The sequence below is a fragment of the Aristolochia californica genome, unplaced genomic scaffold, assembly GCF_029961685.1.
Source record: "Aristolochia californica isolate CCGP_79_NKW_82.1479 unplaced genomic scaffold, dmAriCali1.0.hap1 SCAF_5, whole genome shotgun sequence".
Lineage (NCBI taxonomy): Eukaryota > Viridiplantae > Streptophyta > Magnoliopsida > Piperales > Aristolochiaceae > Aristolochia > Aristolochia californica.
In genome coordinates this window covers 5,362,513-5,378,836 of record NW_027182214.1, presented here as the reverse complement: position 1 = coordinate 5,378,836, position 16,324 = coordinate 5,362,513, and the positions used below count along the sequence as shown (strand labels likewise).

Below are 16,324 nucleotides of genomic sequence, written 5' to 3'. Positions count from 1 at the left end.
AAACTCTAAAATAATGTTTTTGTATTTTTTTTAATTTTTAAATATTTTAAATCTAATTAATTTACTTATTTTATTTTATTTTTTAAAATATGAAGAAATAAAAAGTGTAACGATACTTTTTTTAATTAATTAATATTTTAATTGTTATTAAATGGTGTTAAATAAGTAAGAGTTAATTTTTTAATTTTTTAAAAATTTTTTTAAATAATTTTTTATTTTAGATATAAGGTAATAAAAAGTGTATTTGATTTTTTAATTTTTTTTAAATTTATTCAAAATTTTATCATGTAATGATATGGCAGTTGACGTGTCAAAATTAATGACGTGGCAGCCTATGTGTTCATCTACAGCATCACTCCGATGATGGAACGACACGTAAGCAGTCAAAGCTTACGTGTCACCTTTGACTGTCCACATATATAGTGGACCGGTCAAAGTTCGGTAGTTTTGTAAATATTTTGTGGTCTTCGTTATTATTATAAATAAGTTATTTTTAATCGGTATTTTGTTAAAATTCCCTATTATATTCCATGGGATCAACCACTATGTACTGCTATCAAAAGATAGCTACGGCAAAAATGATTACTGTTAAGTGTATATTATTATTTTCGATAGTGTAAAGCTGAACACAATCACTCATTGTTGGCTGGGTATGGTACCCAGCTTGTTCTCGGATCAAACTTTCCAAGTTTTGCAGATTATGTGAAAGGTTCATGCAGAGAGTGTTCTAGAAAACGATGAAGTAAGCACTAACACTAAAGAAACCATGAAAAGTTAACAAAAGGACAGTGAGTTGATAAGTAGAGTATTTGAAAGAAATAACAGGCGAAACCTTTTCTTAATGCGATTGTTGGTGCAATCGAGAACACTTACCAAAAGCACAAAGCAGTCCATAAATTTTCATTCTGGATCAAAAGAGTAAAGTCATTCAAACACTAATAAGCAATAATGATTCCCTTCTGTTTAAGCTTTCTCTCTCCAGCATCAAAACTAATAATAGCTGTTGATAAACCTTTCCAAACTAGCATCCTTTTCCAAAGCTATTGATTCTGCCCAGCTCTAAAACGATAAGGGAGAAGGCCTGTAGCAAAGTTCTGTAACCCGGAATTGTGAACTCGACTTGGAGAGCTGAAGACCCATAAAAATAGGTTTGAAAGCTTAACTCGTAGGGAAGTTCGACCCCAAGTATTAACCCACCTTTACTTAACCGAGTCACAAATCAATCCTGTCAGTCGCAACTCCGAGTCGGTTGTTTATAAGGAGATAAAGCAGGCACGAGTAGTTCTTCGGCTTCGTCTCTCTTTCCATTAGCTTTGCAAGTGGGTCTGAAAGAACACATTTCATCACCTTCGGATCCTTGACAGGGTCTAATCATGTTTAAAGCCAATCAAGCATTGCCTAAATGCCGCGATGGAATTGAGAAGCTCGTGTCATTGTAAGCTGTAAAGACTTGATTTGCCTTAAAATGTTCCAACATCAAATGAAAGAAATAGCGTGCTTTTCGTAAAAATGAAGTGCAGATGCAAATGAAAAAGAAAAGCAGATCATAGCTTCCTTCGAGTCATGAGTGGTGGAAGTCCATCCGAACCAGCAACTACAAAAGCCATTTTTGCTTTATTGAAATTTTTTCTTTCTGCTCTGGCATCATCCCATTGTTAACTGAAATCAATTCAGGTTTCTAGAGGGCCAAAATTGCCGTTAATTGCGAACACAAGTCAGCCACTTTTTGTTCAAGAAACTTGGATTTTCATTTCGTTTCTCTCTCCTCCGGTATTAGGCAAAGTCTTTAAAGCCTGTATAATCGAGGGATTCTTGTAAACTAGGATTCAATCACAGTTTGAGGGGATTGACTCGTTTGATGATGCTTTTGGTACATCTAACGAAGGCAACAACTTCCATAAAATAGAAAAGTTGATAATGTATTTTGTTCCAAATAGACAAAAATTAATTTATAAAAAAGCATAAACAAGTTACAGCCAGGGGGGGGGGGGGGGGGGGTTAGCCTATTGTTAAGTATTGATGGGAGTAAGTTTCCTTTTATTCCTCCAAGGATGTTTCTTTGGGTCTTTCATCAGTTCATGCAACTCTGAAGCATGTTGTGCCCATTGATGTAGACATCTCTCTTTAGTTCCCTAAAGCATTGGCCGATACCACATCTATGGATTTTACGGATCCTTCCGAGGTAAGTCTATCTTCTCCTTCTCTATTTGGCCCACCATTTGATACTAGGCCCATTGCTCTTTGTAAGGAATCTAGGAGATATACTAGGCCCTCTATATCTCATCCTATATCAAATTTTGTTTCTCATGTCATTTATCTCATTCTTGTTGTCAATTCCTTGCATCTATCTCTTGTTTATTTGTCCCACAATCATATCAAGAAGCTCTGAGGTATCCAAGAGGGAAGGCAGCGATGGAAGAGGAAATAAATGCCTTATATGAGAATCATACTTGGACCTTGGTTCCACTCAAGGAAGAAACCCGTGGGTTGTTAAGGGGTCTTTACTTTTAACCACAATCCATATGGTTATGTGACCCATCTAGTAGCAAAGGGGTACAATCAGTGTCATAGAGTTTATTATTAGGGAACTTTCTCCCTTATGGCAAAGTTAAATTCGATATGTATCTTACATACGTTCGAGTTTGACTTTATCTGAATACTTTGAACTCGAGCTCAGCCAAAAAATTTTAACCAAGTTTGAGTTTGAGCTCAAGCCAGGTTCAAGCTCCAACTTACATTTTAAAATAAAAAATAAATAAATAAATAAAAATAATATTTTGATGAACTTATTACCATTGTACTGCAAGCTATCACAGAGGAGTCAAAGACTTTACAATGGAACATACTAATGTATAATAACTAGCTTAATAGACCTAAAAGAAAAAGAAAACACATCCATCAATAGTGTTTATTCCATTGACAAACAAACAACATTAAATATTGAGGGACCCAAAAAGGCTGAATCGTTTTTGAGGTTTGAGGTAAATAAGAGCAACTATCAAAAGAGGGGATTGACGAGAGCAAACAGAGTAAAGGGTTTTTCGTAAAAAAAATTATGCTAACGAGTCAGCTCCTGATCTAACAAGCCGATCTTGGAAAATCTTGAGATTGGTTTATTATACTTAATGAGCCTTATTCCAATTTTGAGATTGAGCCGAGCTCAAGTAAAAATTGAACTGAATTGAGCTTTTTTCGAGCTGAGTTTGAACGGTTTGCGAGCCTGTTTGGTTTGGTACCACCCCTTGTCCTCGGAGCCTACGGTATGAGGTGCCTCTCTTTGGATGGAGTCCATTTCCACCAATTGACCTCACCATTTGGCAAAGCCAAATTTTCCAATTTTCGTTTCTTCGATGGATATATTCTTCATTATGTCCACTAATTCTTCATAGGAGAGATTGATTCCGCATAGTTAGATCACTTGGACTATTTGATCAATCACCTGATTATTCTTACAACTGAACCCATGTCTCAGATCAAGATCAATGATGCTAACAACTTTGCTAAGCTTTGAAACATTTGGAGCTCTTGCTCTTGAGCCAATGCCCTGAGCCAAACCTAGTCAAAGATGAATTCAGTGTAATGCCAAATTGACAAACACATAATCCACTGGCAAGGCCTTCCACAAATTCAAAAGACATAACATGGGAGGATGCAACAAGGATTCCTTCACAATTTCCAAGTTTTCAACCTTGGGAACATGGTTTGTTTTTAAAGTGGAGTGTTATTGTATTGCATGAGTGAATGCTATAACCCCTTGATTCAGCCCCTCAGTCATCCCTGGACTCAGTCTTAGAGGACTCGAGCGAGCTATAGAGGATGGCCGGAAAAGTAAAGACAATATACCGTATGTGGACCAAGTGAAATTAAGTAGAATAGTTTATTTTAGAAAGTATCTTTTGTTTTAAGAAGCATTTTAATTGTAGGATAGCAAATGATCACCCATGTACCACATAAGTTCACGCTAGTATTGTAGTGGTGACCTAGTCTGAGATGAGGTTTCGACTACTGAAGATCTCAAATTGTATGTTCACTGAGTATTTTAGAGGTCAAATTGAGTATTTAATACTTAAGATGGTTTCCCATACCACACTAGTCAACTTCTCCAAATAAAAATATAACCCAACCACTCCTAAGCCCTAATTACATGAAATAGTCACTGCATCAAATATATGATCGATAATTACACATTTAATATATAATATATGTAGGATTTGAGTTAATTTCTTGCATCCCTTAATATTGGATCATGCTTGTGGAAAAACTAATTAAGCTCCTAACTCCAAAATATCCTACTATTATCGATTGAGCATAAAAAGGATAAAATTGTAGTTTTAAAAGATAACAATCTTGTATAATTATCGATTTACTATTTATTTTGCTAGAAAAAAAACTTAAGTTTAATGAAATTGTGACTATGGATTGAAGATAATATGTGACACTTTATTTATGAGTTTGAGTGTAATTGAAAATAAAAAAGTTCATGGACTTCATGATTCGACATTGCAGCCATAGAATGCCACGATCAATCTCAAGAGAGAGGAAGCTGCCATGTATCAAGAGAGATTGCAAAATGTGAAAGATAAAATTCAATTAAAGGAAGAACTTATGTGAAAACTTGGGTGTCATTCATGACTATCTTCTTTTTCAAATCTTAAATTCTGAATTCTTTTTTTCAAAAATTCACTGAGGAGGGTAGTGGAACACATTTAAGGTGGGAAATAAGTGTCATTAATCTTTTCCTAGTGATCGAACCTTAAAAATGATACATTTATTGAATTTTCCAATGAAGTAAACAGAAATAAATAACACGTAATTGCAAAAAAAAAAAAAAAATCAATTTCCATTCGCCTCGGAAATGTTTGCTCCAAGCAGTGCAACCTGCAAAAACTACTTCCTCGGTTTTTCTTTCTTTAACGTTCTTCTTCTCTCTCATTCTCCAGCAACAATGCAAGCAATGAAAAAGAGAGTTAATCTATGTATAGCATAAAAGGTGTATACGTAGTAAAAATCGTCAAAAGGAAATGCTCCCGCCCACTCTAGTGGGCTGTGTAGAGGTGTGCAGCCAGGCGAGGTTTAGCTTGAGCCACAAGAGCATTGGCCAGGAAGAGATCATTGGGGGACTCGGAGAGATCGATGTTTGATAAGCCGTCCGGCAAGCTCCAGGTGAAGGCTTGGATAAGTCTGGCCAGAAGCATGACGGTCATGGCAGTGCCGAGGGCCGCACCCATGCACCCTCTGCGCCCTGTGCTGAAGGAGATGAACCGGAGCTCAGTCTCCACCAGCTCCACCTCGTGGGAGCCCAAGTGACGCTCCGGCTTGAACTTGAGCGGGTCATCCCAGACCTTCGGATTCCTTCCTAAACCCGTTCGGCTCAGTAGAACATGGCTGCCCTTGGGGATGAAATAGCCGGCGACGGTGGTGTCGCAGGTGGAGACGTGCGGGAGGTTGAAGGGGGCAATGGGGTGGAGACGGAATGCTTCCCGAGCGCAGGCCTTCACGTAGTTCAGCTGTGGGAAGTCTGACTCTTGAACCAGCCTGTCTTTCCCTACCACCCTGTCTACTTCCTCGACCGCTTTGCGAAGGATCTCCGGCTCGTTCAGCATCTCGGCCAAGGCCCATTCAACTGCGTTTGATGGGTTGTCTACTGCTGCGTAGATCAGATCCTGGAAGTTTAACGAAGTACACCTTAGAAACTTTCGTGATTTTTCACTTCTTATGATCTTAATCACAAGAATCTCAATCGAATTTAATAAACAATAATCCTTTTTGACTTGTTTCAGCAGCATTTCCTCTTCTTTTCTTCTTGCATGTATATCTGTTTCCCTTTTTCAACGGGTAGGCAAGGATTAAGAAATTACTGCTCAACTTTCTATCAGCTCGAATTCTGCCGAGCTCGATTCGATCAGTTCGTCTCTGACCTGTGGTTAATTTTTCTGCCTTAATCTGGTTTTGAATTTCCAGACTTGTGCTACTTATTTGAAGAGATATGACTGGTGTTTCTTTCACGTTCACTTGAAGACATATATGTTAAAAAAAAAAAAAATGCTTTGGACATAAAGAAATACGATTGATCAAGTTCTGGGAAACTTACCGCCGTTTGTGCTTTGATCTCTTCTGTCGTAAGCAAAGGTTTCCCACTGCATTCTTTTACGGAGATGAGAACATCAAGAAGATCGTCAGGCTCCTTCTTCCGTCCATTCCTCCATTCTTTTATTCTCTGCTCAATCACCATATCGTGGTACTTGTTCACGGTCTTAATGGCCTTCTTCATAGTCTTCTCATGCCCATTCAAATCCAACCACCTCAAGCAAGGCATGTAATCTGAGACAGAGAACGCATAGAGAAGGGACAGCACCGTGAAGAGTGCATCGACGTGCTCCACTTCCTCCCTTCCGGGCCCTCCATCTCCACTCCCCTTGCCAAAGTATCTTCTATTAAACATCATTTTCCTAATGACATTGCCACTGTATTGCCTCACTACTTCCCTAACATCCACAACTGCACCCTCGTGGGAGGACATGCACTGGCTGTAAACGTATCTAACTAGGTTATCAGCCTCCTCAGTTCTCTTACCATGGAGCCACCGGAGTCTCCCTGGGCTTATGATCTCTGATGCCACGACCCTCCTCATCTTCTTCCACTGGTCTCCCCATGGTGCCACAGCGACGGAAAGATAACCCCGGCTGGAATACTCGGTCCCCATTGTGAGCGGCCTGGAGGCAAAGATTGCATCCTGCTTTTTCAGAAACTCCCGAGCTATCTCAGGACAGGTAACGGGCACCACATGCACATTCCCAAGCCGGAAGCATGCAATGTCAGTCTTCATCTCGTTCATGACTCCCAAGATCCACCGGAACGCCGGCTTGTGGAAAAAGATCTCCGGAAGGTTGCCAACAAGTGGCCACGGAGCGAGTCCCGGCGGAAGCCCAAGCGACTTGCTCTTCTTAAAATTATCAGATCTGAACTGCAAGAGGAAGAAGAGGAAAGAAGCCACTAAGATGAGGCCGGTGGTGGGAAGAGTCGGTAGTAAGCCACCGGCGATCCCAGTGGTGAGGACGTCAGAGGGACTGCCCAATGTGAGGGTGAGGAAGGAGGCGGAGAGAGCAGCAGAGGTGTTGTTCTTAATGGCCAGCGCTAGGGCCATGGCTGACTGGTATCAGAACAAAAGCAAGGTAATAGAAGTCGGGTATTTACATATGAGGTAAGGGTAGAGGCGGCTCTGGCGAAAACAGACGGAGTTAGGGATTTTATATGGAATAGAAAGGGTGGCCAATTAGGCACGGACTTCTCGTGAAAATGAAAAGCATGTGGGAGCGTGTGGGGAGATTACGTTCATTTGTAGGAGTCAACGTGACGCATGGGGGCGACGACTGATCCGGGAAATGACTTAATCTTTTGGGCGTGAAATCCGTGGGTCATTAGAAGACAGATAGTTGGGTCCCAGACACGCGACACTAACGATCTAACTCTTGTGTTAAGGTACTCGTATGTGGGCCTCCACCCAAATTATTTATATATAGAAGTCTCACATAGATTAGTGAGTACAAATATTTTAAGTTTATTAGTTAGAAAAGAGGTTTACTGAGTTACTTATTTTGGGATAGGCCTTGGACTCAACTTCACGTGGTATCAAAGTAAGTAGTCATATGTGGGTCAGCTTATTAGTTGGAAAAAAAACTTATAAATTGTTAGTCATTTTGAGATGGACTTTGGACCCAACTTCACACTCGGTAAATCCAAATGTAGTAAACTTCCAATAAGGAATAGGAGTTTGTATAGAATTAATGCATAAGATCCCAATTAACATCTTATTATAATGATTTGAGTCATTTTTTTTTTTGTTTTAAGGATCAATGGTCATGTTCAAGTTTGAGAAAATTCTAAACCTCATTGACCACATCACACTTGTAATAGTTTTAAGTAATGAGAAAATTTACAATCCAACAAGTAATTTCAAAAATTTTGATATCCCATTCTTTTACTTTAGATCTTTTTCCATTTACATTTACATGAGTGGTAGGCCCATACAATTCACAGGAAGGAAAAAATAACTCTTGACACTTTGATTAATTTAAATGAATAATTTGATTAATTGAAATGAATAACTGATTAATTGAATTATATGGTGATATCCGCTTTGAAGTTGGTATCATTTGTGCATTATTATGCAGTGGAAGATATATCAAATCCCACCTTCCATCTAAAAAAATTTCATAAATAAGAAATTTAATATTGATAAAACATATAAGAAAATTTAAATTTGATAAATAAAAACTCAACATTGAGTATAATTTTAATTTTTTATAAGGAATATCATACAATAAAAATTAAATAAAAATAAATAAAATTAATATTTCAAATTAAATGGATGACAAAAATAATTAAAAATAAAAAATAGAAGATTAAAAATAAAGAGAATGAAAAATATATAATTTAATTTTAAAATAAAATAGTATATTTTTTCAATGAAATGAATAGGATATGATATCTAATGATAAAAGTAAAAGAATATAGTAAATAAATTATTAATTATATTAAAAATATAAAAAATTAATTATAAAAGATTAAGAGAAAGAAATAATTATATAAGTATTCAAATAGAATAAATTAGAACAAGCAAAATTTTAAAATAAATGAATAAAAATAGTTTAAATTGAAGAAAGTAAAAAAATAGGAAATAAAATAGATTATCATCAAGTAATGAATAAAAATAAATCTAAGGTAAAAAACTTGTATATGAAATAATTTAAAATAAAACCACTTAAATATAAAAAAATAAAAATTTATATCTATAGAAAATTGTGTATAATAGTAAAATTTAGATTTATAATATATATATATATATATATATATATATATATATATATGAGATAAACATAATATGCTAAAATTATAGTAAAAATTATTATGGAAAATTATATTTTTTTAAAAATAAATATATATAATATAAAAAAATTAATTAAATAATTTGATCAAATTTAACTGTCAATTGAATAAATTAAATATATTAAAATAAAATTTAAAAATTTATGAGAATAAATATTTCAAAAATTGAATTTATGTGGAAATAGTAAAGAAAAGAATATTTTGGTAACAGTTATATGAATGGAAACAAAATTATGCTTAGTTATTGTAAGACAATAATATATAATTCAGAAAATAATATTTTAAAAAATAAAATAAGGAAATCAAAGAAACATTATTACATTTATTACTGAGAATTTGACATTTAATGATATAATGAAAAAAAGTATTTAAAAATAAATAATATTTTAGAAAATAGTATCTCGAGAAAATAAAATTACATATTAGGATAAAAATTATACTTATAATAAAAAGTGAATACTTCAAAAAATAATGCATATATAAGATTTGGGTAATAATTTATAATGTATAAAAAAATACTTCATCAAATAAAACAGCAAATTAAGGGAAAATAAGTATGTATGTTACTAAAATTAAATAGTTCATGGAATATTATAATAATTTACATAAAAAAACACACAAAATTGCTAATCCACTCTCAAGACCTTTGCATTCAAGAGTTAACTTACAATGTTCCATTGCCAAACAACATCTACCTTATATTGACTCAGTTGAATTTAAGACCTCATGCTTGAAACTTCAAGCAAGATGAGAGAGGGAGAAGAGAAAGGAGAGAGAAGAGAAAAAGAGCGAAGAGAAAGAGAGAGCACGGGTAGAGAGGAGAGAAGAGAAAAAAAAGAAAAGAAACTTTAAGCTCGAGAGAGATTCTCCGACGAGTTGAGAAGAGGAGAACTTGATTGAATCCTATTTATACTATTTTCATTACATATTTAGGGAAACTCTTCAATCAATTAGAATCCCCAATATCCATAATTACATCAATCATGATTAACTAAAGTACATCAATTAAGGGAAGATAAAAATCAATTACATTAACCAAGGAAGATTGTCAAATCTTCTAACTCATGTGATGAGGATTCCAGCTCGTCTGATGACTCATCATGCCACATCACGTGGTGACTCATCATGCTAGCTCGTGTGGTCATGGAGGGTTTGGTCACACCTTGTAACACTCCCCTTTAAGTCGGGGGTGAAAAAATATCGTAAATGCCCAGCTTGTTGTAGATGGTGGACAAGATTTTATGAGTGACTAGTTTGGTGAAAATGTTTGCAACTTGCCCTTGTGAAGAGATATGTTTGAGAGATAATATGACGGCTTGGAATTTCTCTCGTATAAAATGGTAATCTACCTCAATGTGCTTTGTTCTCTCATGGAAGACCAGATTTGAGATGATATGTTTCGCCGCCAGATTATCACAATGTAGATCCATATGAGCTATTTTATAGAATCCCAATTTAGTGATAAGGGATTTGATCCATAGAAGTTCACTAATTGTGTGTGTCATGGCCCTGTATTCTGCTTCAGTACTGGACCTTGCAACTACATTCTGTTTCTTGTTTCTCCATTTAACCAAGTTCCCTCAAACCATTGTACAATATCCTGAAGTAGATTTTCAGTCATTCGGGGATCCAGCCTAGTTTGCATCTGAGAACCCTTCTTTGTTGAAGTAACCATGGTTCTTATAGAGAAACCCTCTTCTTGGAGCTCCTTTCAAATATCGCAATATTCTTTCTAGTGCTTACCAATGAGTAAGTTGTGGTTTGTGCATGTATTGACTCACCACACTCACTGCATGTGATATATTCGGCCTTGTTACACAGAGGTAAATGGGTTTCCCGACAAGTCTTTGATATTTTCCGATGTCCACATCTTCTCTAGTGCGTGCAAAAAAAATTTTATTTGAATCCAGAGGGGTTTCTGCTAGTCTACACCCCATCATTCTTGTCTCCTCTAATAGATCAAGGACTTTTACATCTTTTTCCATTTACATTTACATGAGTGGTAGGCCCATACAATTCACATGTATGAAAAAATAACTCTTGACACTTTGATTAATTGAAATGAATAATTTGAATAATTGATTAATTGAATTATATGGTGATATCGGCTTTGAAGTTGGTATCATTTGTGCATTATTATGTAGTGGAAGATATATCAAATCCCACCTTCCATCTAAACAAATTTCATAAATAAGAAATTTAATATTGATAAAACATATAAGAAAATTTAAATTTGACAAATAAAAACTCAACATTGAGTATAATTTTAATTTTTTTATAAAGAATATCATACAATAAAAAATAAAAAATAAAATATTTAAAATTAAATAGATGACAAAAAAAAGATATAAGATTTAAAATAAAGAGAATGAAAAAAAATATTTTATTTTAAAATAAAATAGTATATTTTTTCAATGAAATGAATAGGAAATGATATATAATGATAAAAGTAAAAGTATATAGTAAATAAAATATTAATTATATTAAAAATATAAAAAAATAATTATAAAAGATTAAGAGACAAGAAATAATTATATAAGTATTGAAATAGAATAAATTAGAACAAGCAAAATTTTAAAATAAATGAATAACATAGTTTAAATTGAAGAAAGTAAAAAAATAGGAAATAAAATAGATTATCTTCAAGTAAGGAATAAAAATAAATATAAGGTAAAAAACTTGTATATGAAATAATTTAAACTAAAACCATTTAAATATAAAAAATAAAAAATTATATCTATAGAAAATTGTGTATAATAGTAAAATTTAAATTTATAATATATATATATATATATGAGATAAACATAATATGCTAAAATTATAGTAAAGTTATTATGGAAAATTAAATTTTTTAAAAATAAATATATTTAATATAAAATTTTAAATTAAATAATTTGATCAAATTTAACTGTCAATTGAATAAATTAAATATATTAAAATAAAATTTAAAAATATATGAGAATAAATATTTCCAAAATTGAATTTAAGTGGAAATAGTAAAGAAAAATAATATTTTGTAACAGTTATATGAATGGAAACAAAATTATACTTAGTTATTGTAAGACAATAATATATAATTCAGAAAATAATATATTATTGTCTTACATTAACATTGACATGAAACCAAAAGATATAAGGAAGAGCAACCTAAGAAGAAGAACATTGCTCTCAAGGCCAAAACATACGCTAAAAATAGTAAAGAAAAGAATATTTTGGTAACAGTTATATGAATGGAAACAAAATTATGCTTAGTTATTGTAAGACAATAATATATAATTCAGAAAATAATATATTATTGTCTTACAATAACATTGACATGAAACCAAAAGATATAAGGAAGAGCAACCTAAGAAGAAGAACATTGCTCTCAAGGCCAAAACATACAGCTAAAAATAGTTCTAGTGAAGAGAGCTTAGATGAAGTAAGTTTCACCACTAGTCATCTTCAAAGAGTATATAGGAAAAAGAAGAACTTTAGAAAATGCCAATTTAGAACTCAAAATGACAAATTTCAAAAGAAAATTGATGTTTTTTAGTGTGGTAAACCAAGACATAAAAGGAACAAATGTCCTAAATTAGAAGAAAGAACCCCATCTTCAAGCAAAGATCCCACGAACAGAAAGAAGAAAATTTTCATATCAGCTTGGAATGCAATGGAGGAAGAGTCTAGCCACTCAGAAGAAAAGGAAAGCGAGCTAGTACTCATGGCTTTTGAAGAAAATGATAACGAGTCCACAACTTCCGGAGAGGTAAATGACTCAGGTTATGAGCATAAACTTGAATTACTTTTGGAGAAATACATTCATACTCTAAATAAGTACAAAGAAAAATGTAATGCTCAACTACACAAAATTTCAAAGCTCAAGGAAGAGAGAATTGTCTTCAAGGAGGCAAATGAAAGCCGCATAGTTAATGCCTCAAGACAAAGTAGATTGATAGACAAGTTATCATGTGATTGAATTACTTTTGAGAAGAAGAGTTTGGATTTAGAACAACAAGTCAAACTTCTCTCTCAAATCCACACCCAAGAGGAAAGTTGGGAACAACAAGTCAAACTTCTCTCCTAATCCTCACATTAGATGCCACTATTACAATGAGTTGGGTCACTATGCCCTCATTTTCAAAGTTAAGAATGAAAACGACATCAAACAAACTTGGGTAGACAAATCAACCTTAAATGGGTCTCTAAGGGTTAACTCTCTTAAGGTGTAGGTATAACTCCGAGTCAAGGCAACGAAAAATGTTTGGATTTTAGATTGCAAGCACTCAGGGCACATGACTGGTGACAAAAAGAAGTTCATTGAACTCAAACCCAAAGATAGAAGTCATGTAACATTTGGAGACAATTGCAAAGGTACCATAAAAGGAAAAATCGGCACCTCAACCTCTTTCTTATCTAATGTTTATTACGTTGAAGGGTTAATGCATGATTTACTTAGCGTTAGTCAATTCTATGACAAAGGAAATAAATTTTCATTTGAAAGGCACCATACTAAATAAAGTCGGTGAATCAAAGTGTAGCATACTTATTATATTCCTTTAGTATTACTATTTATTTCTCCATGCTTATCCATCCAACAAATCCAACTTGCGCCATTATTACCAGGAAAATAGAGTAAAATAAATTAAAATTGAACCGTACCTTGTAGTTTTTTTCCTTTAGGAGGGGTTAGTGCACTTTCAAAGTGCAGTAGAAAGTGAAAGTGAATTCATTTTTTTGTGTTAGTGTGCTCAATGGAAAGTGCAATGTAAAGTACTTTCTTGTATTAGTGTGCATGATGAAAAATTTAGTGGAAAGTGGAGAATGAATTTATTAATAAAATACTGATAGATTTAACTTTATTAAGATATTTTATTTAATTTTTAATTAACAAAATAATATTAATAATTTTAAATAAAAATAAAAATATAAAATTAATTAAATATGAAATGTATTATACCTAAAAAAACATAGTTACTTTTATAATATCTAGATACTTAATCAAATTCTTACTTTTACAATATCTAAATTATCACTCTTAAATTAGTAATTTATGTCAGAGTGGTTCTGTCCACTCTTGTAGGCGGTAGCTTTTCGCACCTAAAAGATCGGTCTTTTGGGTGTATTGGCTAGCTACTGTCATGGTATCAAAGCTGGGCACGCCACGTCCTGCGTTCAAATCCCGTGAGAGGCAGTCAAAATTGGCGGGGTTGGTGTCAGAGTGGTTCTGTCCACTCTTGTAGGCAGTAGCTTTCCACACCTAACAGATCGGTCTGTTGGGTGTATTGGCTAGCCGTTGTCATGGTATCAACGCCATGTCCCACATTTGAATCCCGTGAGAGGCGGTCAAGAATGGGCGAGGTGGATGTCAGAATGATTCCGTCCACTCTTGTAGGTGGTAGTTTTCCGCACCTAAAAGATCAGTCTTTTGGGAGTATTGGCTAGCCACTGTCAATTTAATGTACTATTAAAAGTCATTAATATAAAAAATAAATAAATAAAGTATTTTATTAATAAAATAATAACCCAGTAATAACATTCACAAAAAAAATTATCTAGATAAAGGATAAGCTAACCCAAAGAAGAAAGATAACATTCACAACGATAAAATACCCTTCATTCTCTATTTACTCCATGAAGTGAGGGATGTTTTTGTTTCTTTTGCTTGTTTAAGTGTCCTTTCGGCAATTGTGAATTAGGCAGTCATCAGATGGCAAGCAATAGGTAGAACAAAGAGAATAAAGTTGCCAACAGCTGGAACCACTGAAGGTTGATCGATCTTACGCATCTTGAATTCAAGAATGCTTTAAGGCAGGAGAAGCAATTCAACACAACACCACAATCCGCATCAGACAAACACTCATCAAGAAGAGGCAATTAAAAACCAAAAAACAATTGTAAATAAAACTAAGAATCATTCCACACAGCGGAAAAATTAGACAGAGAAACCCTGCGTTCTCCAATATAGCAAGCAGCACCACCACAAAGAAACAACTTGAAGGACTATAAAGAAGCAAGTTTTTCGCACGACACATTATAAAATTGGCTTGAAACAACTTCATCAAGATTAAAGGAAAAAATAAGACATTTCAATAGCACCGAGAAGCAAACCTTCCAGGTGAGAAGAACATAACCGATATGGGGATTTTCATCCACGACTGAGAAATCAATGGCGGTTCGACCAGTCCTTCATTGAAAATGGAGAAAAACACATGAGGTGATTTTTCCCTTCGATACTTTCTCTGTTAAAAGAAAATTATAAAATGACTCAGGGAAGCAACGTCTTCGATTTCACTTTCACTTCTTCTTAGCATGCACTAAGGGGGGGTTAGTCCACAATGAAGTGGACCGAATTCCCCCCACCCCCCCCACCCCTGTCAGCCTTCCTCCCTCTCCTCTCCCTCTCAACCTCCGTCGCAGAGCACGGGAGGTCGAGCCTCTCGACCTCCCGGCTTCTCTTCTCTCTCGGCCTCCCTCTCTTCCCCCCTCCCGTCGGCCTTCCTCCCTCTCTCTTGGCCTCTCTCTCCACTCCCTCTCAACCTCCGTCGCAAAGCACGGGAGGCCAAGCCTCTCGGCCTCTTGGCTTCCCTTCTCTCTTGGCCTCCCTCTTTTCTCCCTCTCTGCGTTTTGTCGGAGCATCGCCGTCATCGTTGCTTGCCGCGGATGAAGACGAAGACGATGTTTAATTTTTCCTAAGTTATAAAAAATTAAACCATCGTCATCCAATTAATTAAACCGTTTTTCATTTTTTTAATATATTATTAATTAATAATATGTAAAATATATATTATGTTATTGATAAATTAATATATTTATTTATTTATTATGTATTTTTTATTTTGTATTAAAATAGTGAGTTTTAATGTTAAACTATATCTTATGTTATTACAAAATAATTTATTTATTTATTATATTCACTTATGTTATTTTTAAATTTTTTATTTATTTTAAATAATTTATTCTAGTCACTCATAATTAGTATATTAATTTATAATAAACTGTAATCATTAATTGGTTTAATTATCCAATTGCTATAATTAATTAAACCAATAGGTTTATATATTATATTCTCTTGTGTTATTTTTTAATTTTTTATTAATTTTGTATAATTTATTCTAGTCACATGTAATTATTGTTTTAATTTATAATAAACTATAATCATTAAGTAATATAATATAATTTTTCATTAATTAGGATATTAATATATTTTAATACTACACGTTAAATCACTTATAAGTGCAGTAACCACATTTATTTTTGTTAATTATATGTTTAAGTATATTATAAAAGGTTACTCATTCTCTTCTTTATATCATATTTTTTATTTGGGGACACTAACACTAGAATCTGTTTTCCAGCCACTTGAACTCATCTACACTAACACCCAAACATGAGTTGAAGTTGAATCAATTCATTTTACTTCAATTCAATTCTTCACTTCAATTCAAGTTCATTGTGG

At 33.9% G+C, this 16,324-nt stretch overlaps 2 protein-coding genes across 2 annotated transcripts; both read right to left on the bottom strand.

The window, feature by feature from the left end:
• Positions 1–5,019: 5,019 nt before the first annotated feature.
• Positions 5,020–6,693, bottom strand: LOC137966491 (tyrosine N-monooxygenase-like). The gene is made up of 2 exons (XM_068813129.1): positions 6,092–6,693; positions 5,020–5,663 (listed from the first exon to the last, which is right to left on the bottom strand). Exons 1-2 carry the CDS (start codon positions 6,629–6,631, stop codon positions 5,037–5,039), a joined length of 1,167 nt encoding a protein of 388 aa, XP_068669230.1. The 5' UTR covers positions 6,632–6,693; the 3' UTR covers positions 5,020–5,036.
• An 8,079-nt stretch (positions 6,694–14,772) lies between these two features.
• Positions 14,773–15,513, bottom strand: LOC137965134 (uncharacterized). The gene is made up of 3 exons (XM_068811528.1): positions 15,238–15,513; positions 14,965–15,107; positions 14,773–14,815 (listed from the first exon to the last, which is right to left on the bottom strand). Exons 1-3 carry the CDS (start codon positions 15,511–15,513, stop codon positions 14,773–14,775), a joined length of 462 nt encoding a protein of 153 aa, XP_068667629.1.
• Between the last annotated feature and the right edge of the window lie 811 nt (positions 15,514–16,324).

Coding starts and splice junctions, on each gene's coding strand:
- LOC137966491 (XM_068813129.1), bottom strand. CDS start 6,631: ATGAGGAGGGTCGTGGCATCAGAGATCATAAGCCCAGGGAGACTCCGG. Junction 5,664..6,091: donor AGATCAAAGCACAAACGGCG/GTAAGTTTCCCA, acceptor TTAAACTTCCAG/GATCTGATCTACGCAGCAGT.
- LOC137965134 (XM_068811528.1), bottom strand. CDS start 15,513: ATGACGGCGATGCTCCGACAAAACGCAGAGAGGGAGAAAAGAGGGAGG. Junction 15,108..15,237: donor AGGGAGGAAGGCTGACAGGG/GTGGGGGGGGTG, acceptor TTCTTTTAACAG/AGAAAGTATCGAAGGGAAAA. Junction 14,816..14,964: donor CCTGGAAGGTTTGCTTCTCG/GTGCTATTGAAA, acceptor TGGAGAACGCAG/GGTTTCTCTGTCTAATTTTT.